This window comes from Canis lupus, chromosome 10, assembly GCF_003254725.2.
Source record: "Canis lupus dingo isolate Sandy chromosome 10, ASM325472v2, whole genome shotgun sequence".
NCBI lineage: Eukaryota > Metazoa > Chordata > Mammalia > Carnivora > Canidae > Canis > Canis lupus.
The window spans coordinates 57618832-57643621 of NC_064252.1; the positions used below are offsets into that span (position 1 = coordinate 57618832).

At 39.9% G+C, this 24790-nt stretch overlaps 1 protein-coding gene and 1 long non-coding RNA gene across 3 annotated transcripts in view; one reads left to right on the plus strand and one right to left on the minus strand.

Moving 5' to 3' along the window:
* The window catches only part of LOC118350082 (uncharacterized), a 34605-nt gene extending 31259 nt beyond the window's left edge, over positions 1-3346 (plus strand). The window contains exon 3 of the long non-coding RNA XR_004803237.2: positions 825-3346. This is a non-coding gene — a long non-coding RNA (uncharacterized LOC118350082). The remainder of the gene's footprint in view (positions 1-824) is intronic.
* The window catches only part of EFEMP1 (EGF containing fibulin extracellular matrix protein 1), a 62038-nt gene extending 37858 nt beyond the window's left edge, over positions 1-24180 (minus strand). The window contains exons 1-4 of one of the 2 annotated variants that reach the window (XM_025467612.3): positions 24159-24180; positions 22149-22236; positions 17551-17599; positions 16973-17386 (exon numbers count right to left, since the gene is read on the minus strand). In XM_025467612.3, coding sequence (XP_025323397.1) covers positions 16973-17386; positions 17551-17599; positions 22149-22229 — 544 coding nt within the window. In that variant the 5' untranslated portion in view covers positions 22230-22236; positions 24159-24180. Of the gene's footprint in view, positions 1-16972; positions 17387-17550; positions 17600-22148; positions 22237-23432; positions 23574-24158 lie in introns of those variants that run through there. The other variant, XM_025467601.3, reaches the window with a different exon arrangement.
* Positions 24181-24790: the final 610 nt, after the last annotated feature.

Consider the following 24790-nt stretch of genomic DNA (forward strand, 5'->3'; position numbering starts at 1 on the left):
GAAACAGGCTCTTTTAGTTCCATAATCTTTCAGTTGAGCCCTGCGCATTTGGGAATTTAAGACCAACATGAAGTTATGGTGATAACTTGGCTACACAATATCCCCCTTTCCTTCTACCCAAGGAGGGATTGTGACCTCATTCTCTGGGAAGGGGACTCTCCTCCAAAGCATTCAAAGACCATCTCTCTGAAAAATTAAGTGAAATCCAAAATGGGGGTAGGATAGAACCAATCTTACTCAGAGAGCATACATGAGTTCTGGGGGTTAAAGTCATTGCTGAGTTTTATATATATATTTTTTTCTTTTAAACCTTTGAAAAAAGAGATCAACTCTGGTTTCAGTTTAATTTAAAAAAAAAAAACCTACATGGCCACTTCTTCAAATTTGTTCCAGATGGATTTAGTCATAGAATGATTGATTATCCACTCAGTGTGAGCTATGTGGTTAAGCTCAGAAACCTACAACAAACTGGTCTGGAGCTGTGTTTCATGGTAAATGGCAGAGAGGATAATCCTTAAGCTGTCATTTTAGAGTTAGTGATGAGGAAAGAGGAATTTAGTGGGGCTACTTATGTCAAGAGAATGTATTAGCAAATGGATGGTTGAATATGAAGAAATCTTATGAGCGTAATGCTTTTTTTTTTTTTTCCTCTCTGGTAAGGGGAACCAGATCTGACTGACAGCCCCCTTGAAGCTTCCCCAGCTTTCACTGCCTGCTCCCAAGACCAAACCCACCTCCCCAGGATGCTACAGGCCTGAGGCCAGAGGCTAGCCTCTACCTGGTTGCTAAAGCACCCATTTATCCTGTATCCATCCTCTCAACAGGCCCAGAGAGGATTTTATCATTGGCATCAGAGACACCTGGACAAATCTGGAGACTGATTCTGGGGAGAGTGAACCAAAGAGAAAATGTACTGCATTCCACACAGAGCTGTATCCTGTACTTTAAAAAGTAATTTAAAACATTTGGTACTTTTTCATTTTAAGAAAAAAAACCCCTACACTTCCTTTGGATTTTAATTACTCCTTTTAATAGCTACATCAGCCTTTTATCTATTCTTTCCATTGGGTTTACAATTTAGCTACTAGAATATTCTTTTAGGAGAGATTGGATGTGGCTGGTGGCTTTCCCTACATGCACCATTTGATTTTACAGGTTCTCCTATATGTTGTTCAATTTTTTGGTTTCCATCTTCTCTGATTTTTCTGTTTTTGCTCATATATCTTTTCTCTTTTTTCTTTCCCTTAGAGGGCTCTTCTACATTATTATTGTCTTCTTGTTGAAAAACAAGCCACTATCCTGCCTCCTTATCAAGATACCTACTCCTTAGAGTCCTAAGAAAATCCATGTTGGATTTTATGATTTCTGAATTTTTAAGCCTAACCTATTTATTGTAATCTTAGGTTATGCTCAGCACGGTCTCCTAGTAGATTTTTGAGGTAAAAGAAAAAGATGTAAACAAGTGTAAACATAAAAATGATGGTTCTAGGTACAGGCTTTTGACTAGGCTGAAGGAACAAAAATGTGACCAAAACAGAACAGAGGTTTCTATGGGAGAGGTGGAGAACATTTTCTACAATTCCCTAACACACACACACAAATATCACAGATGTCTAGGACAAAAGTTAACATAAAGCAAGAAGGATGTTTATTAAATTTATTTTATGTAACAGGCTTGTAGGTATATGCTAATCTGCAAGAATAAAGGTAGTTCTGTTTGCTCGTTTTTATTTTGCAAAACTTTTGCAAAAAGTTTTTATTTCAGGGATATTGTTTATAGAGTAGATTAAAGGAGTTTTTAATTACAAAGTTTCAAAATCAAAGGATATAGTCATAATTATTTAGGAATGGTTTTGGAGAGGATGGATAGCGTTTCAGAAGTTCCAAGTCTATGAAGGAGAGAAGGGTACATTCATTCAGAAGAAGCTGTCAGAAGAGTGAGGTTCTTCTTACAGACAGTACTTTGCCTATTTCAACCACACCCATCAGGCTGTGTATCTGAATGAGTCATCCAGTCTCCTGCACTGCTGGGAAGGTGGGTACATTTTGCTTTTTAACTCCTATTTTACTTTTTGAAACCATTCAAAATTCTAGACTTAACTCTAAAGGTTTGGTTGGAATCAATGGAGGGGGAATTTTCATTATGGATTGTGGTAGGCAGCTTCTTACATAGCTCCCAAAGATTCCAGACTCCTGGTATTCATGCTGTTGAATGTAGACTGGATGTTGTGACTTGTTTCTTTTTTTTTTTTTTTTAAAGATTTTTTATTTATTCATGATAGTCATACAGAGAGAGACAGAGAGGCAGAGACACAGGCAGAGGGAGAAGCAGGCTCCATGCAGAAAGCCCGACATGGGACTGGATCCCGGGTCTCCAGGATCACGCCCCGGGCCGAAGGCAGGCGCCAAACCGCTGCGCCACCCAGGGATCCTTGTGACTTGTTTCTAATGAGCAGAATATGAGAAAAGTGATGGGTTGTTGCTTCCATGATTAAGTCACAAGACTGTGACTTCAATCTTAGTAGCATTCTCTCTCTTGTTTGTTTACCATGTTGTGAGATGGCCTGTGAAAAGGTGTATGTAGCCAGGAGTTGAAGGGGGGAAGAACTGATGACCAACAGAGGTAGGAAGTAAATCCTGCCAACAACCACTAGTGAGGGAGCTAGAAAGTGGATCTTTCCCGGTGAAACCTAGAGATGACTTTGGCCTTGTGAAAGACCCTAAGCCAGGAGACCCAGCTAAGTCACATCTTGATTCCCGACCCAGAAAAAATGTGAGATAATAAAGGTTTGTTGTTTTAAGCTGTTAAGTTTTAGGGTAATTTGTTACGTGGCAACAGATAACTAGCGTGTAGACTTCCTTATGGTTTCTATGTGATGGATAATAATGCATATGCTCAGCAAAGACTGGTTACTATGGTTGTAAACCTGGTTTGAGTCTGAGGCTGAGAAAAATCTCCAAATGTGAAATGAACAGACTTATAGAACTGAAACAGATTTTTCTTTAGTGAAAGATACTTAGGAAGGCAGGAAATCTTAAGTGAAGGCAGGAAATCTTAATTCAAAATCAAGAATATAACACAGAGCCTTTAACAGTAGTGTTGCACCTTCACAGGTTACGGCAGTTTCTATTAAAACATGTAAAAAAGGATATTTACTGTGCACCAAAATAAAAATAACTCCTTTCTCTGCTAGGATTAAAGTGGAGTCCTGGGCTGTACGTGAACCACAATAATTATCCCTGTCAGGGCCTGGGGAAAAGACCGTGGTGATCTAGCTTTAAAGCTTCAGTGATTTGGTCCAGACTTTTAAAAAACAACCAGTACTAGGTGTGAACTGTTTTGTCAATAAAGCTTCACGTCATTAGAACTGTCTGGTTTTTTGTTTCTGAGTCATTAATGCTATTATAATCACAGAATGCACCTGCATTCTTCCCAGGGCAGATTTTAACTTGCTCTGGTATGTTTTCTTGATAAAAATGCCACCTGAAAGGCACAGAAGAACGCCTATCAATAGAAGCAGTCTAAATGCCAGACATGCATCAATCAAGAGCCATATAGCTATAATACTTTGAAAGCTTATAACCTAGACAAAGTGCACTCTGCTTACCTCTCTTTTACTTTCTTTCTCATTCTTTTAAAATTGTTTTGAAAAAAGGCTGGGAAGGACAACTTCTTAATTTTAACAGCTGAGAAAACTGAGGCCCAGAGAGGTTAACTGGCTTAATACAGTGAGAGTCACTTAGAGGAAGACCCAGATGGGAACCTTTGTCTCTTGCTGAGTTTCCTGGGGTTTCTGCCATTCTTTGCTGCCAAAGACTACTTTCTGGGATCCTCCTGAGCATTCAAGCATAAAAACATTCCACCACAGGAGAAAATTCTATTAATTAGTAAGCAAAGGAAACATCTATGTATTACAGCTGTAGCTGTTACAAATGAATTTACATGGGAGAAATTGAGTACTAACCAGAAGAAAAAATATCTTTTTGAAAAAACAAGCAAACAAAATCCCACCTCATGCAAATTATCCAAATTATATTACATTTTGCTAAAGGCAGAAAACAGAGGCTGAAGAATCACTAGGCATATCAGCTTCCTGATGGAAAGCACAAAGTGTCAACTACTGGAAAACAGACTCTTATATCCACAAAATCTGGGGGCTTTGTTGAAATGTGAAATCTCAGGTCTCATCCCAGACCTACTGAATCAGAATCTCCCTTTTAATAGGATCCCCAGGTAATTCGTTGTGCATTAAAATTTGAGAAGCACTGGCCTATCACACATAGCATATAGAAGATTCTCAAAAACATAATAGAAAATTGAATCACCTTCTCATTTTTCTTCATCAGTTTTCTTTTTGAGGAAAGTATGCATTTATATGTATGAACACAAGTAGGAAGTTGGTAATTGTAATACTATTTTATGAGAAACTTCAGTAGAACCTATTTTCAATTAGGGTAGTCTACACTTGCTCTTTGTCCTTGAAGCTCCTATCTTGTTCTCCTTTTCTCTCTCTTCCACTTCCATTCTACATCTCTTTTTTTCTGTCCCTTATTCTTTTTACAGCTGCTCCTGACTCCCAGGGTCTAGGAGGAGACTCCTAGAAGGGAAGGATATGGCTCAGCTGTTTGCCCTATCTTGCTTTTCTTCCTCCACAAATGTGTGAATATGGTCCTGGCCTCTACCCTAATAGGTGTTTGCTGCATTTTTTTCCCCCTAGATGACTGATTTTCATACTGAGTGGTATGTGGTGGTTCTAGGTAGTGTTGCAGGAGGGTGTCACTGTTCCTTGAGTCTCTCAGCAGGGGATTCAGGAAAGTCCCATAAGAGGCTCACCAATCCATTCTAATAAATATTTGGTATATATATATTTGCAATCAGTCAATGAATAAGCAACACTTAAGTCCTGAATTTTTGGCAACTGCAGTTACTCAGTTGTGATCTTTGTGGATCATAGGTTCACCTAAGAGCGTAGAGAAGTTTTCTTCTCCTTTAAGGAAAAATGGTATTTTTTTTCCTGCTGAGTAGTAGAACTGACATACCAGTGATGTGTCATCTATTAGAAGAATTTGTAAATGTAGCTCTCTAAATCAAGTGCGAAGATGTGGTCTGAACTTGAATCTGCATTGACTCTTCCTAACTTGAGGATTCCATTAACTAGCAGGTAGTTTTACCTACTTCTCAGGACCTTTATTTGATGTTTTTAGCTCTTGAGAAAATTCCAAACCCTACTCATATTTAATCAAATAATTCATGAAATCTTCCTTTTTGATGTCTTCTTTATTTTCTCGTCACTATAAACTGTTCCCTTAACATGAGATCAGAAACTGTATTTTTCCAAGAAAAACCACGTTTTGGTTTGGTAATCTGTCTACCCCTGACTTTGATATTATAACCAGATTTTCCAACAATTCTTTAAAACTTTCTATTAGGACTCTAATATTGTTTGCGGCTCGGTTTTTACAATGATAACCAAATAGCCCAAGATCTTCTAATAGAGCGATATTCTGATGGTCTATTTGGGGTATTAACCATCTGTGACAGCTTGGTTTATTGAAAACTATGGCTCTGGCATGCTTACACAATCCATTTTTACGCTTAAATTGAAAACTCAATGAGAAGATTTTTTTTTAGTTTACTTAGAGTTGAACTCTAATTTACAATGGTTTTGTTATTTAACATTTTTTTTTGAATGAGCTATTCACCAAATAATCTTTCCTGGTATTTCAGAACTATCATTAGCTGCTTAAATTGCACCATGATTAAGTTTCCTTCTTTCATATAGCTTTTTTTTTTTAATCATTAGCTTATTTATTTATTTATTTTTCAATCACTAAAGAAGGGAGGTAATGCAATTGAAATTCAGAACAAAGCACTGCATCTTTACCAGCTTGTGTAGAAGGATTTTTCTTTTTTTTCTCTGGCTACCTTCCTGGATTAGGGTTCTTCTGATACACCAGGTCATGAACTATTTTTACAAAAAGGACCCACAGCTTTTACTGGGATGTTTAATTAATCATGAATGACTGGAATTTTCTGCCTTGGTTGTTGAGTAGACTTTTATTCTGGGTTACCTCTTGACTATGTAATTTTCCAAAGTCTGAAGAATGAAAGGGCATGGGGATTCAGTGTCAGGCCCAAATAATCTGTTTTTTAATCCATTCTACGAGGGTCTATCTGCAAAGTTTATTTTATTAAAAATTCCATTCTCATTGTAGAATGCTGAGATGGCCACACCCTAACACATTTACTTCTATTTTGTTGACCCTGTCTCTACTCCATCTAACAAAATTACTAGTCAATTAAATAATGCAGTAGCTGTCCAAGGTGTTCTGTTCTCCTATGATAGGTAAACACATGAAGTTTCCAGTGTTGGTTTTCCAGGAAATAATGAGAGAGTAACGGAATCATGTTAGAAGCTTTACTGGCTTCCATCAGTTTAATTTGGATACATGTTACTTTCCTACCAAAAAGGATGGTGCATCATACATATCTGTGCATGTGTATGGGTGTGAACCTGAGTAGGTGTGTGTGTGCATACATGCATGTGAGCAGGAATAAATGCAATCTAGGCAAGAAAGGGGGTGTTGAGCCTACAGAGGCAGATTTCTGAGGTGTCTTTTAACAACTTCTTTTAGAATGTCCTTTTCTCTTTTTGGGGAGGAGTTTTGTGATATCACAAACTGCTCAGGAAAGAACATGGATGGATAAGGAGAGAAAACCATCTTATATAACCATCTCTCTTCAGGCTTCAAATTATGAAATGTGGTGATTAGAAAAAAATTCATCAGTGGGCTTAGTAAAGTTAAATGATGCCAGATACCTCAACAGCTCCCACATTTTAGAATAATTAGAGCTGAACTAATTCTCTAAGAGGCTTCTGAATTGACTGAATAGCAGACTCCACAAAACAGACATACTGCTCTTCATAATTTTGGTAATTAATACTGAATAAAATTTTTGTAACTTTTAGTAAAAAAAAACTTATTTTTTAACCAATATTTGGTTAAAAATACTGAGATATTTAAGTTTTTTACTGAATAGTAAAAATGTCAACTACAACTTAGTGGCATACTCATTTGTGAATGTATGTATGACAGGAGAGCTCTGCTGCAAAAACCTTTGCACATCTATTCACTACTGAACAAAAAAAAATCTTCCTTAATCCATATTGTGATAGACCCTGGTCTCCAGGGAGGACACTGAATAGAACTCCATGAGTTGTTTCCCATTTTGGATCATGTTCTATACCTCCACTCAAGGGACTAGGAGTAGATTCCTTATAGTACGCATAGCTGTTTAAGGTGCAAAACTTATTTCATTACAGTTGCTGGAACTTTTTGGGATTTAACTATATTCACAAAAGTAGTTCCAGTTCCCATCATGGTTCTTATTTGAGTTGGACATACATAAAAGCTATACACACAGCTTTTATGGTTGTCTCTGGTTCCGTTCCCTACTTCACACTCTTATTTCAACCACAGTTTAAGTATAAGCTAGTTATTAGCTCCCAAGGAGCCCTCAGTAAGCTGGGTTCTTTATTCTGGGGCCCCTGGGATCCATGGATTTCCTTTTCACTTCCCAAGCAATTCAGCTCTTCCTTCCTTGAGACCAGTTCAGAGCTGTATTTCTTTCTTTTTTTTTTCTTTAAAGATTTTATTTATTTATTTATTTATTTATTTATTTACATTCATTCATTCATTCATTCATTCATTCATTCGAGACACAGAGAGAGAGAGGCACAGACACAGGCAGAGGGAGAAGCAGGCTCCATGCAGGGAGCCTGACACAGGACTCGATCCCAGATCTCCAGGATCACACTCTGGGCTGAAGGCGGTGCTAAACCGCTGAGCCACCTGGGCTGCCCAAGAACTGTATTTCTTTAAGTCACCTACACTCAACTAAGTGACTTTCCTGGATTTGACCCTTCAGCATTTGAATTTCTGGCTGGTAGTTGAGGAAAACGACCAACATAGATTGCTCTGAACCTTTCTTCCTTTCTTATTCCTATTTTAGAGAGCATTATCAAGTGCCTTGAATTTGTTCACAATATCAGAGAGTTTACATAAATATTGTCCAGCCTTATGATTTTGTTACTTCAAATATCAGAAATATTAACATTTCCCCCAAACAACTGTATTTTCATTATTCACCATTAGATTTCTGAGGAATTACATATTTGATACTAAGAAGCATTCACTAGTTAAATGACTTGCCAGAAAGTAAAAAAAAAAAAAAAATCTAGTATTTCCAATTACTAGTTTTGCTATAGGGATAATAGAATGCCTAGAATAATTCTTGTTTATTCACCCATGTTTATTAAAAACCTAACAATCTAAGATATAAAAGAATAGACTTTATTGTCCTTTTCAAGTGGCTTAAGCTTAAAATGAGAACAAGATATCTAAGACCCCCATTACTGAGAAATTTTATAATATATATATATATAGTTGGGAAATATACCTCATACACATTTGGTACTTAATAGCTTATTTACAAGGATGATTTTAGAACTCAAAGTAAATTGTAAGCCTGAGCTCTCTGATGGTTAAAAGCCATTCATTTATTCAATTAAACACACACACATGCACAAACAACATTTGCTTAGTGTCTATTCAATAATAAATGAAACAGGACACAGTTTAGGAAGATATTTAGACACAGCTGGAGGAACATATTAGTATTTTGACAGGGAGAGCTACTGAGGATGGAGCCAGTCAAAGATGTTTGCTGTGCAGTGGCTCAGCATGATGTGTACTCTGTGATCAGGTTTTCCTCCACCTACCCCTATGCGTTTCCTCGTTAGCACTATTAGTAGCACACTGTTTCTGGGGGACTCTCCTGGGAGACCATTCTAGGGTAGAAGGAACATGGACACAATGCTGATTCTCACCTATTCTGCTTGTCTACATGATGGTTGTTACTTCCTCTACCATTTGGATTTTAATTTCTTCAGGATACCTCTCAACTTCCCCTCCTCATTCTCTTCTAAATGATCCAATCTGGGGAGGAACCAAACTTTTGTTCTTAACCACATTTCTGGGGACATGTTTTCTTTTTCTGTCCAAATACAGATTTTAGTAAATTGGAAGGATACCTGTATCATTCACTGGTGATACTTTTGGCAGTTTGTTATGCACTCCTTGTGATGTCCTTCTTTGCTGGACTGTTGTCGGTTTCCTTTATTGCTTTTTTGGTAACTGAAAGCTCAATGATGCCAAGTTCCCTTAGGACAATAACCACTCCTTCCTTCCTCTTTGATTCTATCAAAGTGCCTCACAATAGAAAGTGGTCCTCAAACTTGGTTGAATTTATTGAGCACTAACTGAATGCATTTGTGTTCTCTTTGATCCCATTTCACTTGCATTATTGCCTGGTTACCCTTGACTAGTACAGATACACAACAATTTGAAAAGCAGTTCAAGGTTTAAGAACTGATTTAGTCCAAATCTCAAGTTTTTCAGTCTATTTAGTACACATTTACATAACATTGATTCACTGTCTCTCCCTCCTTTGAATCTGTGGTCATATGAAATGGACAGCAATAGGTGATCTGTGCTGCTGCCAGTATCTTGCCACTCAGCTTCCTTTCATGTCATTTCTTCACTTCATCTCTATTAAATGTTTACTAATCAGTTAGGTTCAAGCTACAAGCCTGAAATTATAGCTAAATGCTTGCAATGACAGCTGTGGTTTTCTGCCAATATTTGAATGCAGTTTTCTTGATCAGTTTTGTTTTTGAGTGTGCAATTTGCAGTTACCTCCTGGAAAAAAGAAGCATGCTAATGGATTTCAGATGTGGCGTGAATTACTTATTTGTACATTCGTGCAAAATCAAACACATTTGGGACAAATTTTGTTTAATCTTTGGTTTCAAAGACTAGAATTGTGCCAGTAATTCAGCAAGTGTGAAGGCAATCCCTACAAATGGGGCAACTTGTTGATTTCAGAGAATACAGTTTTAGACTTTCTGCTGGAGAAAGAAATAATGAGCCAGTATCAGTGCACATTCCTGAAGTTACCCAGCCTTGCAATTCTACTCTCATATGCTTCTTTTTTGCTGCTATGGGGAGACAGAAATCCATTCCACAGAAGAAGTGTTAACTAGTTTTAACAAGAATCTCGTCTTTGATGAGAAGGAAATCTTTGATCAAGTTTAAATTTAACAGAAGACACTATGGGAACACTCTTCTAATATCTGATGATTTCACAGAATCTAAATATATTGAGATGTCAGCTGAGCATCTGGTATTAGAAGGATCTCCTATCACTTTGGTAAATGAAAAGATGCTTTAAGACCAAAGTCAGAGTCAATCTCCTCTTTTGTGACTCTGCATGAACTTCATCTCCAAACAGCATTAACTCATGTCATCAGTTCATGCTGTGAGCATATGGAGGATGCTTATAGAAGGTATGAGTATCTCTTAGCACCAACCATTACCATAGCCAGAGCAGAACTTAGAGTTTCACCTGACAATTTAAGGACTGTTACGGTATTTTGCATTTGCAGGTTTTTTTTTTTTTTAAAGATTTTATTTATTCATTTGGGAGGGAGAGCAGGAGTAGGGGCAGAGGGAGAGGGAGAAGTAGACTCCCTGCTGAGCAGAGAGCCTGCTGTGGGGCTCAATCCCAAAGTCCTGGGATCATGACCAGAGCTGAAGGCAAATACTTAACTGACTGAGCCACCCAGGTGCTCCAGCATTTGCAGATTTTACAGAAAGATGCAAGCAAGATCTCATTTCCCACTTTACACACTTCCTTTCAGTCTAGTTTGCACATATCATACCCTACTAACTAGGACTCATGACCACTCGTGTTTAGGAATCAGAGTGCTAATGATGACAATAAGAAAGATGAGAGAAGTAAAATAGAAATACTATCATTTTTAAAAAGATTTTATTTATTTATTCATGAGAGACACACATACACACACACACACACAGAGAGAGAGAGAGAGACAGGCAGAGAGAACAATAGGTTCCATGCAGGGAGTCTGATGTGGGACTTGATCCTGGAACTCCAGGATCACGCCCTGTGCCGAAAGCAGGCACTAAACCGCTGAGCCACCCAGGGATCCCCAAAATAGAAATATTATATCCTAGGAACAGAATATATATTTTTGATGATTTGTCTTTCCTACTTCACATTTCCCATGTAAAGTATTATGACCCTACCCTCTGATTTTTGTAGCTGAATGCAATTTTCTGATGTTAAGATTAAGTTGGGGCATTGGTTCTCAAACTTGAGCACACATCAAAATCATAGGTTTGTTAAAACACAGATTGCTGAGTGCCATCCCCAGAGCTTCTGATTCAGTAGGTCTGATAGCAATCAGGAATTAGCATTTCTGATAAATTACTGGATGATGCTAATGCTTCTGGTCTAGGGATTACACTTTGGAAGACATTGAGTTAGGTAATTATACAGCATAGTCTTTTGTTGCAGAAGTGTGATCATACTTTCATCCTTTCACCTCAAATAGTTGCCGTTCAATTTTTATGAAGTAATTTTAAGGACACTTATGACTGCACAAATCAGGTACATATACATATTGTTCACAAATGTATATTAGAAATAAATATTTTTTAAAGATTTATTTGAGAGACAGCAAGTGCACATGTGCATGTGAGGAAGAGGGGAGGAGCAGAGGGAGAGAGTCTCAACCAGATTCCCCACTGAGCCTGGAGCTAGAAGTAGGGCTTGATCTCATAACGCTGAGATCATGACCTTGGCTCAAACCAAGAGTCAGAGGCTTAATCAACTTACTCACTCAAGTGCCCCTACTAGACTTATCTTAATTAACTAGATATTCAGTGACTATAGTTTTTGGAAAAGTAAATTATGAAGCTATGCTAGATTTTTCAAGAGAAAATCAATTACTTCTATTGCACTGCACCAGCTTATTGTAAAAAGTAATTAAATTATCCTTATAAACTCAATTTCTATCCATTTATATGGCTTTTGAGAATTTTTAGATACTCAAAGGCAATTAACAACTAAAAACAATGAAAAGCAGTAAGCAGGCTAAATACCTACTTTACTTTCTGCTTGAAGTATTCGTTTCTGTTAATATCATATTTTACTCAATTATAGTCTTCCTTTTGCAAAATATGTATTTTCTGAGATCAGAGTTTTTCACTGGGTTGTATAATTATACGTAACAAAAATTACGCATTTCCTCACAAAACTAAGCAAAGCAATGAGAAACCCTAATGACACTAGTGAGGATAAAAAAAAGGGTAGTGTTTGAAAGCTGTTTTGTTATGACAATGCGAGGTATGCTAAGCCACTTGATTACACTATAATTTATAAATCCTCGTTTGGATATGAGATCATTTGTTTCAAATGAAAGAAAACAAAGAAAGACGTCCCTAGCATCTGAGAATCTGTACATGTTAGTTCAAGTTTCTCCTTTTTAAAGTATATGTATATATAATAACTTCTTTCCTTTACAAAATAATATTTTAGTTATCCTTATGTTTATAAAGAAATGTGCAAAAGATAATAGGTGATCTCCAACAGTGTAGAGCTATTTAAACCCTGAGCATAATTTTTTTTTCCTTTAGGCCTTAAAAAAGGGAATTTTTTCTTTTTACCTTTTTAGTTGCTCCTGCATCACAGACAATAGTAATAAAAATAAAATCATTTAAGGTACAGTTAACATTTTTTTTAATTTGACAAAATTTTATAGATGAAGCATGGTATTTAATTTGGCAGTGTAGTAACATTTTTTCACCAGCAGAAATGTGGGAAAGTGAGTTACCTAAGTATGTAGGTGCTAATGTATAGGTACTCTGCACATGCAAAGTCTAGAACAATGTGGAATCCAGTTTATTGACAAGCTGGCAAGTGGGATCCTGACAACAGCAAAGAAAGACTTTGTCCAGGTACTTAACAATCAGTGAAGTTTGGTTTTTGAAAGTTTAAAATAGATTGGAAAGAATTATTTCACTGGGCAAACAATGCCCTGATCTGAAAAAATGGCTTTAACGTTGAGACTTTCTCACTCTTGACTGGGAGGTGCAAGAGATTTGGTTATTGCGGGTGTGCTAGAGTGATCAACCATCCCATTTGCTTAGGACCGAGGAATTTCTCAGAACGTGGGGCTTTCAGTTTTCAAGCCAGGATAGTCTTGGGTAAACAGAGACTGTCAGAAGGTTGTGTATTCACATCTCTCAATTATACCTTACATAATACAAGCCAGGTACTACACTTGGCTTGGCTCCATAATCGGCTTCATTAGGCATTTGTATCAAGTTGATTTTTTGATGTTGGAGTTTCTTTGGCAAGTTAGTAATGATATCTGTAAATCCTGACTGATTTTAGTAATGGATTAGTTATTAGCTATACAAAATACCCTATGTTTAAATGTTTGAAAGTTAAATTAAGTAAACAAATTCCTTCACATTGGGCAATTGATGCTCTTACTTGCCAGTTCCCAAATGATTTTTTTTCCTACAAGAATGAGGCTTTTAGAAAGTTATATATTATTTTAAAAATTCCTTTCTTAATTTGAACTAGTGATTTCTAAATCCATTACTTTTGAGGAAGAGTAACAGAAACTTGCAATAAAGTTGTAGAAAAATAAAGTGACCCATCAATGCGTTATAATATATTCCCCATTCACTCAGCTCCCTTTTGGAGCAGATTAAGGTCTGTTGTCTTTTTTGCAGGTGATAGCTCATAGAGGAACAATTTCTAAAACTTTGTTTATACATGACTCCAGGTATGTGACAATAAAATGATATTCACGTAGTTTTATAGCTGCCAAGGATGGTGTCTGTCATTTGAAATTCTCAGTGCAAATTGCTCCCCCCAGCATTATCCATGGTTGGCAAAAATTCTCTGAAAAAAATTGCTCAGTGTGAATTGATATTTGGATATAATGTTGCTTTTTAAATCTCTTGCTTTTGCACAAAATTGAAAAACTATAGACAAATACATGAAAAGGAATAAAAAATATGTTTCACTGAATGTTAAAACACAGATAGTTGGTCAGGGTTGTGAGATAGAGCTCAAGTCAGGCTCAGCGGGAAGTCTGCTTGAGATTCTCTCTCTGCCTCTCCCCCACCATATAAATAAATAAATAAATAAATAAATAAATAAATAAATAAATAAATAAATCTTTAAAAAATATATTTATAAAAGGAACTACTCTTAAAATATCTACTGGTATTTAAATTATTAGGCACCATCCATAACTAGTAATAATGTGTTCAAAGGTACAATTGACTTTAACATTGAAAGACAGTACAGATTTCAGCCATTACATTAAAAAAATGCCCTCAGCTTTAGATTATATAATGATAAACTGTACCTGTTGAAAAATATATGTGGAAAAAAGAAATTATTTTAATACAAATATGACTCATCTGTAGACATTCATTTATTCTGATCCAGCAACCATGGTAAATGCGTTTGGATTACTGGGCATAGTATGAAACATTTAAAAGGGAGTGGAGATCTTTATTAAAACAGAAGGCTCTTCAAACTCCACAATGATGTCAGAAATATAGGTCCTTGGAGCACATTATTGTTTTAAGCGGAGGTCCCTGCACTTTCACATTGGTTATAAAACATTATTTTGTGCTGCTGGCCTGGAATGAGAATGTCATACATCTGCAGGCAATTAGAAGAAGCTGGACTGCATGTTTGATTAGCTCAATAATAAACGGGCACAAGTGTGACTCCACTTATGTTAGTCAGATTCCCTAGACAGATTATCCTGTTGTTATCATATGAAATAACCCCCTTTTATCAACAATTAAGTAAATCCACATTTATGGGCACTTTGCAAAATTGTGAGGTGGGAAGAAATCCAACTTAAGCCTTAAGTCATCCAAAAAACTTTTAACCCTGCTTTCAATGATACTGACCCCAACCCCAACTTTATAGAAATTGGTTGAATTGTGTAGAACAGTTGGGTTAGAAATACCCTTGTGTGTACACAATCAGTAAGTATGTGTTTAGCATCTATCATAAGCAAGGCATTTAATAGTTTTAGCTTATAAGAAAAAAATCTCATAAAAGTAAGAATTACAAATGTTTTAATCTGTGAAATGTAACTTTTTCTAAAGTCTAAATCTTTTTAAGAAAATTAAATAGGATTTCATTTTTATTATTCATCTTTTATTACACAGTTTCTACTGTAACCAATGAATGTTGTAAGTCTTGAATATGCTCTGTCCTGGAACTTCTTCATTCAGTTCTAGGCATTGTTCTTGAATTCAACCACAATTATCAGTGATAAGACTATAAGCCACTTTGGGAAATGACCCATTCATTTATCTGTTTTTTTTCCCTCTTTTAAGTACCATTAAAATATACATTTTAAGCATGAAAAATAATTCAGCATATAAAAGTCAATACTTAAAAAGATTTCAGCATAGATTTCCAGTTTCAGAAAAATACCACCAAACCATCTATTCCAACCATATATTTAAATAACACAATTAAAAGTTGCTATCTTAAATAAACTGAAGATAACTTCCTATCGATATTCATTCAAACACATACGTAAGGTAACCTCATAAGGCTATCTCCTTGACATAATCCTTAAATTAGATATTGGAATATCAAGCAGATGCTGAAGCATTCATCATCAATATTGGAATTCTGACTCATGACAGTAACACGAAACAGATGCTGATATGATGCACCCTCTGAAAAGTGACACCATCACAGCATGGGTAAGCTCTTGATGTGGGGTACTTAAAAATTGAACACAAAATACAAAATAATAAAAGTCAGGGCATGATAGGTGTCCTTCATTCATAAGCCATTTGAAATCTATCTCCTACAGAAGATAAAACTCAACACTGGTGAATAAAGGGCAGCATATCAGAGACACAGAAGATGCTTCCTTTACTTAGGTGATCCTGATTCAACCCCTTAGTATTGAGGGAGGAAAGTGATCTCTTCCTCACTTATGCACAGGTAGAAGGTAAGAACTGGACCCTTTCTATGGGCCAGTGTGTACCAGGCACCTGTGGTGTCATATGGGATCTACTCTGTCAGCCTCTGGTGGTGAAAAAAGGAGTCGGGGGCTCCTATGGCCCATTTCAGTAACAAGCTCCACACTAGGCAGATCTGAAAGGGTTTGCTAAATAGGAAAAGGGAAACAAAATCTCTAAGCACAGTCTAGTTAGCTAATATCCTACACATCTTCAAAGCCCAAGATTCTTATCATTTTGCTAGCATGAGTCTACAGCTGTTTCTAGAATACACAGTGATGTGTACTCCTTGTTAAAATAAACAGAAAAGTCCAAGCAGATGGTGCCATGGTGCAAGTGATACAAGCAAAATGTACTCAGATGAGGACTTAACAAGATATAAATGTGAGTAGGGGAGATTCCTGCAAAGGTAACAAGAAACAGAAATCCCGTTTCTTTATTCCTCAGCGAGAAAAATAAATTAGTGGCAAGTGCAATGAAAAGAAAGTTTGAGAACCCAAAGGTGGACATTTATGGAGTAGCTTGACAGCACAATTTCAAATTCCAAATGAATAACCTGACTGCTCCTTCTGATGCCTGGGTTTGGAGGCTAGTTCTGCTCTCACCACCTGTGTGGGCCCTGGTGCTCAAACTTGGCTGTCTGCTGGAACCACTGTGAGGAGCTTTAAAAAATACCAGTGCCCAGAACTCACCCCTAGAGACCGTTATTTAATGGGGCTGGGGTGTGGCTTGGAGATGGAGAAGTTTAGAAGCTCCCAAGTGGCTGCAGATAGATAAGTGCAGCTAAGGTTGACAATCACTGATGACCTCTCTGAGCCACTGCTTCCTCATTTATAAAATGAGGACCATACAGGCAGCAACCATCTTTTAGGATTTTTGCAATGATTAAATGATAATTCAGGCAAAGCACTCAGCACAACTGTGAGATGTGGGAAGCTTCTCAGTAAAGGCGAGCTGTTATCATCCTCACCCCGAGGTGCACTGGGATCAGAACATTCTCGTTAACATAAATCATGCTTACCTTGGCACACGTTATGCTCACTCTGTTCGTAGCCCGTTGCACACTGGATCCGGTGAGAAGGGTTGGAGGGGATGCGCTGAGGGTCAGCTGGGTTCCGCCGGATGACAAAATTATTTCGGCCAGTCTGCACTTCAGGGCCTGCCATGGCGGCAGCACTGGCAACGAAGCCACCGCCGGGCATCACCCCACTGGTGGCCATGCCACTGGCTGCCACGGTCCCGGTGCCTGTCCCAGACGCGGCGGCTGCATTGGCTGCTGCACCCACGCCCTCCGCTGCAGGTGTTTCTTGTTGAGGTTGTTCATTATTGACAATAATCTGGGCTGTTTTAGGAAGGCAGAGGTATCCTCCGTAGTGGTTGACACATTTCATCCCACCTTTGCAAGCGTCTGGGACAATGTCACATTCATCAATATCTGTGGTCAGCAATAAAATAAATCAGGAATCTTCTTAGAGGGAAATCTGAACATGTAAAAATATGTTCATGCCTTTTTGGTAAAATACAAACAGGACAGGAGGAGTAACATGAGATGGAGACAGAGAGCTATGTTCAGGTGGGAAGTCTTTGAAGTTGGCTCACCTTTGCACTGCTGTCTTACAGGATCCCACTCATATCCATCTGTGCATTGCTGTGAAGAAAACATCAAAGATGGGACCAGGAGACAGTTAATTGGCATATCCGTTTCCTAAGAAGTCACTCTAAAAGCTGCATTCTATGGCAACAAGTTTTGCTCTAGAGTCCTAGATAGATGATGAGATGGGTAGTTCTCGTGGTTCGTTCGTTCGTTCGTTCGTTCGTTCGTTCGTTCCTTCCTTCCTTCCTTCCTTCCTATCCTCTTTCCTTCCTTCCTTCCCAGCTTTCCTCCCTTCTTCCTTCCTTCGGACAAAGCTGTGCATTGGACCACTTCAGGGTTCCGTTCTCAATCACCAGCTGCCTTAACACTTGTGTTGTATTTGGTACAGTTGCCCGTCACCATCTCAGAATTCTTTTCTCTGACTCAATACTGATCTTCTCTAAACTCTCTGAATGTCCTTTTTGCTTTATTTGCCCTTCTCCCACATTATACATTTTACATTAAAAAAAAAATTCAACCAAGTTCCTTTTATCAGCCCTTGACCCTTCCCTTCCTCTCTTAATTCTTTTGGAGCATTTTAGCACCTGCCTTTCCTTATTCCTATTCAGCTGAGTCTCGAGCCTCCTACTCACACCCTGGCCTGCCTCCTAGCTTCAGTTGCTACAGGTCCTTTCTAGTTCACTCACTGAACAAACCATCTGGTGAGTACCTTTTCCTACAAGGCACCATTCTGTTCCCTGGGTATGCAAAAGTCATGAAGGCCTTGTCCTCATCCTCAAGTGGCTCACAGATCAGAAGAGGAGACAGAGAGGTAGACAAGTTGGAGTAAGATGTCAGGTGCTGTGACACAAGCATGCATGTGGAAGGAGTGATGGACTCTGTCCAGGGCTGTGTGGGGGTATAACAGGGTGCAAGAGAAGGCTTCATGAGAGAGGCCACAAGTGAATTGGGCCTTACAGGCTCTTCCCAGGGAAATGTGGGAATTCTAGGATGAGGGACCATGTGAGCAAAGGTGCAACATTGCTAAAGAGAGAAGGAGTTGCAAATAGTCTGGGTGGGGGGATGCAGTTAGAGGGACAGGCAGGAATCAATTCCTACCTTGAATGTCCATGAACGTAGACCCAAAGGATCAGATTCTGTAGGTGTAGGTAGGAGGCTTGGAATCTGAATTCCTAACAAGCATCCCAGGTGATTCTAACACAGGTTGCCTACAGGCTACTTCTTGAGAAACGCAGCTATAGGTGATGAAGCCCCAGAATAGTTTTTTTAATTGATTATTTTGTCCCTAAAGCATTTTTAAGGAAAATATTTGACCAGATGCAGATTTGAGAAAGACGCTTCACGAAAGATTGAGCAAAAAGTAGAGTGAACAAATACACTTGAATCCTTTTAATAGAGCTGAGAGTTGCTTACACACACAACAGATGCTTGGCAAGTAAATAGCTGAATGGAGACGGGGAGCTCAGTTTAAATATTTTAGCGATATATCTGAAACTTCTCAGGGTGAAAACTAAACTCACTTTATCTCCTAGGCTAATTCTTTCTAGTTTCTCCCACTTGTCCAAGGCACTACTACCTTTCTTGGGACCCTGGATTATAATCCTAACACCCACACTGACTTTTCCAATTGTGTTCCTTCAAGCTCTGCTGACTTTGTGTCCATGTCTATATCTACCACACCGGTGTAAGCCTTCCTGGCTTCAAGCATGGCCAAGGCTGCTTGGGTGTCCTCCATGTCTCTGTGCCCCACACACAGCCTCCACAGCAATCTTTCTTGCTCTCTTGATTATGTTACTCCCACATTTAAGAGCTCACATTGCTTGCAGACCTCTCAACTCCCACTTCTGTCATCTTCAGGTTCCCCGCACTACCTAGCTCCAGCCCATCTAACCTGGTCATCTCCTCAACGTGTCTTGGTTATTTTTACCTCTAGACTTTGATCATGACACTTTCTCTGATTGAGGTGCCCCTTTAGCCTTTCTGGATTAGTCTGACATCATTACTTCTTTCAAGATTCAGCCTAGAACTCGACTTTTCCCCATCCAGTACTGACATTAATTATTTACTTGCTTTTCTATCTCTTTAGCAACTTGTATAGTATATATGATTTGTACTTGCTTAGGAACTTTGTAGTTCTCAACAGTATTTTCCTGGGGCAAATTCCCTGAGGTGAAGGTCTGAGTTTTCTTAGTAAACAAACTTAAATTTTGCTGGTGGTAAGAAATGCTTATGTACATGGCAGCTACTTGGCAAGGAAATGGCTGAATGGACCCTAACTTTAAAATGGAAGGGGAATATGAGGCTGTCTCATGGATATGAGCTCAATCTTCCAAAAAGTATCTTTCAAGCCAGGCACAATGACAGTTCATTTTGAATAATCTGTATGCTAGCTAGCTAGCTAGAGAAAATATGCAGATTGTTTTAGGTATTTAGTTCCAGTACATTTAATATAGGCCTGTTATTAAACAAGCATAGGCTGAGTTTAGCTTCACCACTTGCTGGCTGTGTAGCCTTCAGCAAGTTAGATGCTCTCTTTGATATTCAGTTCTGCTATTGGTGAAAGGAAGATGATACCACTTACCTCATACTTTGCTGTGAAAATGAAAGGAGCTAATGTCTCCACAATGGGGTACTCACAAAGTAGTTACATCTTATTCTTTAACCATGAATTATAGGTCATACCCAGTTGAAGAGAAAACAGACCTAATTTTAGAACAAAAAGGATGTCATATCTGGAAAATCTGCTATAATAATAATGAATCCTAGTTAGTGGTCTAAAACTATAGTGTTTAATGCACAGTGACCTTTCTCTGCTAAAGATGAATGTGATTTAGTTGATGAACGAAAGAAAAGGGGGTATAAGACAGGCAATTCTAAAAGCAATAAAATATTTTATTGGATAAATATAAAAATGGGTAGTTAATTTAATTTTATCTAAGAAGGTAGTAAGTTTAGCCTGAATAATAAAACATTCTCATTTGAAGATAAACAACACATGTATTCATTTCTCATGCTTTATTTATCTTCAGCAAAGGAAGCAACTATATTTATCATTAAGTTAACAAAATATTTATGTGAAGCCCGATTTGATTTATAGTTGATCTGAACAACAACAAGGAACATTTTCCAGATGAATATTAACATTCTAGGGATAATAGGATACCGAAAAGTGAGATAATGTTTATTATCAGTAATTGACATTAGCTCACTTTTAGGAGTTTTATTTTCAAAAATTTTTCACATTCTTTTGAGTAGGATTACTTAATTTTAAATTGGGAGCAAGTAGAAAAATATGTTTTTCATATTCTGATCCAGGACAAATGTCACTTGCCTCACAACACCGGTTAAAGACTAGAAAACACAAAACAAAAACGAACAAACAAAAGAAAACACAAAGCAGAGGTGCAAACAAACTCACTGGAAGTGAGGTAAGTACTGTCACCTGTTTTCGCCACATCCATTCCTGATAATAGGATGGGTCTGATGAGTTTTCAATATTTTATTAACATTGCTTATTTCCATGCAATCAACTAATTAGTCAAATATTACTTGGAAATAATCAGATGCAATTAATTAAAAATTGCAAATTAATTAGAAAATGCAAAACCAAATTTCACACAATGCATTTTATTTTATTTTTAAATTTCTTAAAAGATTTTATTTATTCATGAGAGACACAGAGAGAGAGGCAGAGAAATAGGCAGAGAAGCAGGGAGAAGCAGGCTCCATGCAGGGAGCCCGAAGTGGGACTCGATCCCAGGACTCCAGGACCATGCCCTGGGCCGAAGGCAGGTGCTAAACCACTGAGCCACTCAGGGATCCCCCACACAATGTATTTTAAGACCACGTTAGCCAATACTGCATCCTGGTAGCACGTAAATTTTACCTGAAGGGCATGTATATGAATTATCAGTTATACCATAACTGAATATATAGTCTTTATAAGTTTAATAAGGGCCATTTACATGAGAACATAAGTCACATACACAAATGAGGTATGTGCTTTTGTAGTGTATGTTTTTTTTTTTAAGGTTTTATTTATTTATGCATGAGAGACACAGAGAGGCAGACACAGGCAGAGGGAGAAGCAGGCTCCATGCAGGGAGTCTGTTGCAGGACTTGATCCCCATCCGGAAGGTCCAGCCAGTATCATGCCCTGGGCCGAAGGAAGGCACTAAATGGCTGAGTCACCCAAGGATCCCCTGTAGTGTATGTTCTTATTGGACTTGTCTTACTCTGCAAGTTTTGGTTTTATCTGCATGCATATAGGAATCCAGGCTTTCCAATTCTTATCCTCATTCATTTATTAAATGTGTTGGAAACCTGTAGCTTACTTTAGTTCTTGTTTTTAAAGGGTCTCCTTTTTGAGTCTTGCAGAAATCATTAAGTTTCAGTCCCTATCTCAATTGGTGATCTAAAAGAACTTTTGGAGGGACCACGAGTGATTTAAACAAATCTTAAATGTGAATCCTACTAAAGCGTTGTTTAATTTATTACCCTCTACAGCCTACAGCCCACATACACTGGCAGGAATGGATAAAGTCCCCCTTGTGTCACAGAATCCCGCTGAACCACACTTATCTCAAATTCCATCGCCCCTTACCGTGTATGTGATGGTTTCTTCGGTGTCCTGTGACTTGACCAGCGCCAGAGTCAGCATAGTTAGGAAAAGGGCTTTCAACATCGTGAATCTCAAAGAAAACAAAGGACAAACTGATGCTTAGTATCTGCTGCTGGAGAAATAACAAAACCGTAGCTGTGCAGAAACAAGCAAGGAAGGGCAGGAGGGAGAGGCTGAGGTTCCCTTATACCCAGTTTCCAATCTACTTTCTCATTCCCCCCCTCTCCCCCCTCCCAACCTTCCCTGGGCCAAATGAGGCAGCAAAGCCTGTAAAACGGCTGCAGAATTACATTTCACTTTACTCCATCCAGCTGCGCTGAACATATACAAAGGATATTCAGCGGGCATTTTATACTGCACCTTCACAACAGGCTCCAGCAAGGGGGTGGAAGGGAAAGAATTTCAAAGGAGATGGTGCATGTGCGTGCGTGTGTGTGTGTGTGTGTGTGTATGAGAGACAGAGACACAGACACACATGCACACACACAGAGGAGGTGGAGGGGCAAGCCTCGGATTCCTTGAAATATTAAGGCTCTCCCTGTATGCTCACCTCCGGCTCCTGAAGTTCCTCGCACAGCTCAGCAAAAATACCCATGAACCAGTATGAATTACCCTGGCTTCAAACTTTTTTTTTTTTTTTTTAAACAAAACTCAAAGGGCAACCTCCTCCCCTAGTGGAATACCTGCCCTCCAGGGTTCCTTCTCACATCCCCCAGAACAAACTCCCAAATGGGCATTTCTGCGCGCAGCTCTGTGCGGAAGCCCCAGGTTGCGCGGAGGAGCAGCCCGGAGCGCCCGCTCGCCTCCCCCCGGTCCCCGGGGGGCTTTTTAGTCCCTCCGGTGCCCGACACGCCGCCTTCAGGCTCGGGCTGCGCCGGGTCCGAAGCCGAGGCAGTGGTGCGCAGTGGTGCGCAGTGGTGTGCGGGCGGCGGCCTGGCGCCCCCGGGGGGTGAGCTCCCCGTGCCTGCAGCCAGACCCAGGCTGCAGCCCCGGAGCCGCCGCGCTCGCGTGCAGCCAGCGGCCCTGGAATCCAGGTGCGGCTCGAGGCTCGTACCTCGCGCCCCCGGAGCGCTCGAAACCTGGGAGCCGGCGGCCGGCCCGGCGCGCACACCCGTGCCCATCCCGGCAGCTGTCACCCCGGGCTCGCCCGCGCCCACACACGGTCCCGGACGCGCACCTCCGCCGCGCTCCCCGCCCGGGGGCCCCGCACGGCCCGGCACCCCCCGCCCCCCCCCCGGCGTCCCCGCGCGCGGCCGGGGCTCCTACCTGCGCGGCCGCGCTGCTCTGCGGGCCGGGGCGGCGGCGGGAGAGCGCGGGGGAGCGCAGCCCGGTGGGTCCGGACGGGCGAGGTCTGGCGGCGGCCGCGGCGGCGGGACCAGGCGGAGGAGGAGGAGGAGGAGAAGGGGAGGGCAAGGGGGAGGGCGGAGGGGGGCGGGGAGGGAGCTGAGGGAGGCGCGAGGCCCGAGCCCGGCGCCGCAGGCCCCGCGGGGAGCGCTCTGCGCAGCCGGGTCCGCGCGCCCCCCCCCAGGGCCCCGGCCGAGGACGGCACGCTGGGCACGGGAGGTCTTGGGTTCGAATCAACCCTGGTGATGCTCCAGCCTTCCAGACAGTGTCCGGTGCCGTGCTGGGGACAGGGGACACGTCTCTCCAAAGAGAGAGACAGAGACAGCCGCTCAGGGTCCTGAGAAATTGCTTTAACTTTTTTTTTTTTTTTTTCCCCAATAAGTGGATCCTAGGACAGCGAATTAACCGCACTCATTGAACCGGTTCTTTTGCCCTTTCTTTCAAACGCTTTATTTATGGGTTTTATGATTTGAGGTCTGCTTCCTCAAATGTAGGAAAAAAGAGAATCCGTTCATTCAACAAACGTTCTTGACCTACTATGTGCTAGGAGGGGCAATGAGCCAAGGATAGCTCAGGCTAACGACATTGTGAGGTCAGGTTTGTTTTGGGGCTCACAAACCTCTCCTGTTGATGGGCCCTTTTTCTTACCTGCTGCTTCTCTTCTGTCCACCGGTTTGCTCACGGGAGTCCCCCAGGACTGGTTATTGAAAGTTGGGCATTTCACTTTCACCTTTCATACTAATGGTGGAATTTCCAGAATCTGGAGAGAGAGAGAAAAAAAAAAAAAAAACAATTTCTGGCTTCTTCAAATCATACCACACAGATTGCTGTTATCTCTGAAGGCTCCAACTCTACAGTCAGATTAATAGTTTGCTTCCAACTCAGTCATGTCTTCTAGGAAGCAAACAGCCAAATACAGCTTCATGAATGAGACAATGTGCCAACTGAAGGTGCTAAGGACCTTGACCTGGAATGAGATACAGAGAGGGTGGGAGAGAGAGGATCAGCTCCTTTCCCTTTTCTGCTGGCCACCAGGGAAGAAGGTGGTAGACACTGCAAGACAGAGAGGCTGTTTGTTGGGTGGAGGCCTCTCTCCTTATCTCTGGGGTATGCAGTGGGTTGTTTAGACCTTGCCAGATTGGTTGCAAGCCATACAATATTGGGCAAGATCAAAGGAGCTTCATGGCCCTGAACCTTACATAAGTATGTGGGATTTTGCTAATAGTATTGAAGATTTTTTAAATTTTATTTTTATTTTATTTTTTAGTATTGAAGATTTT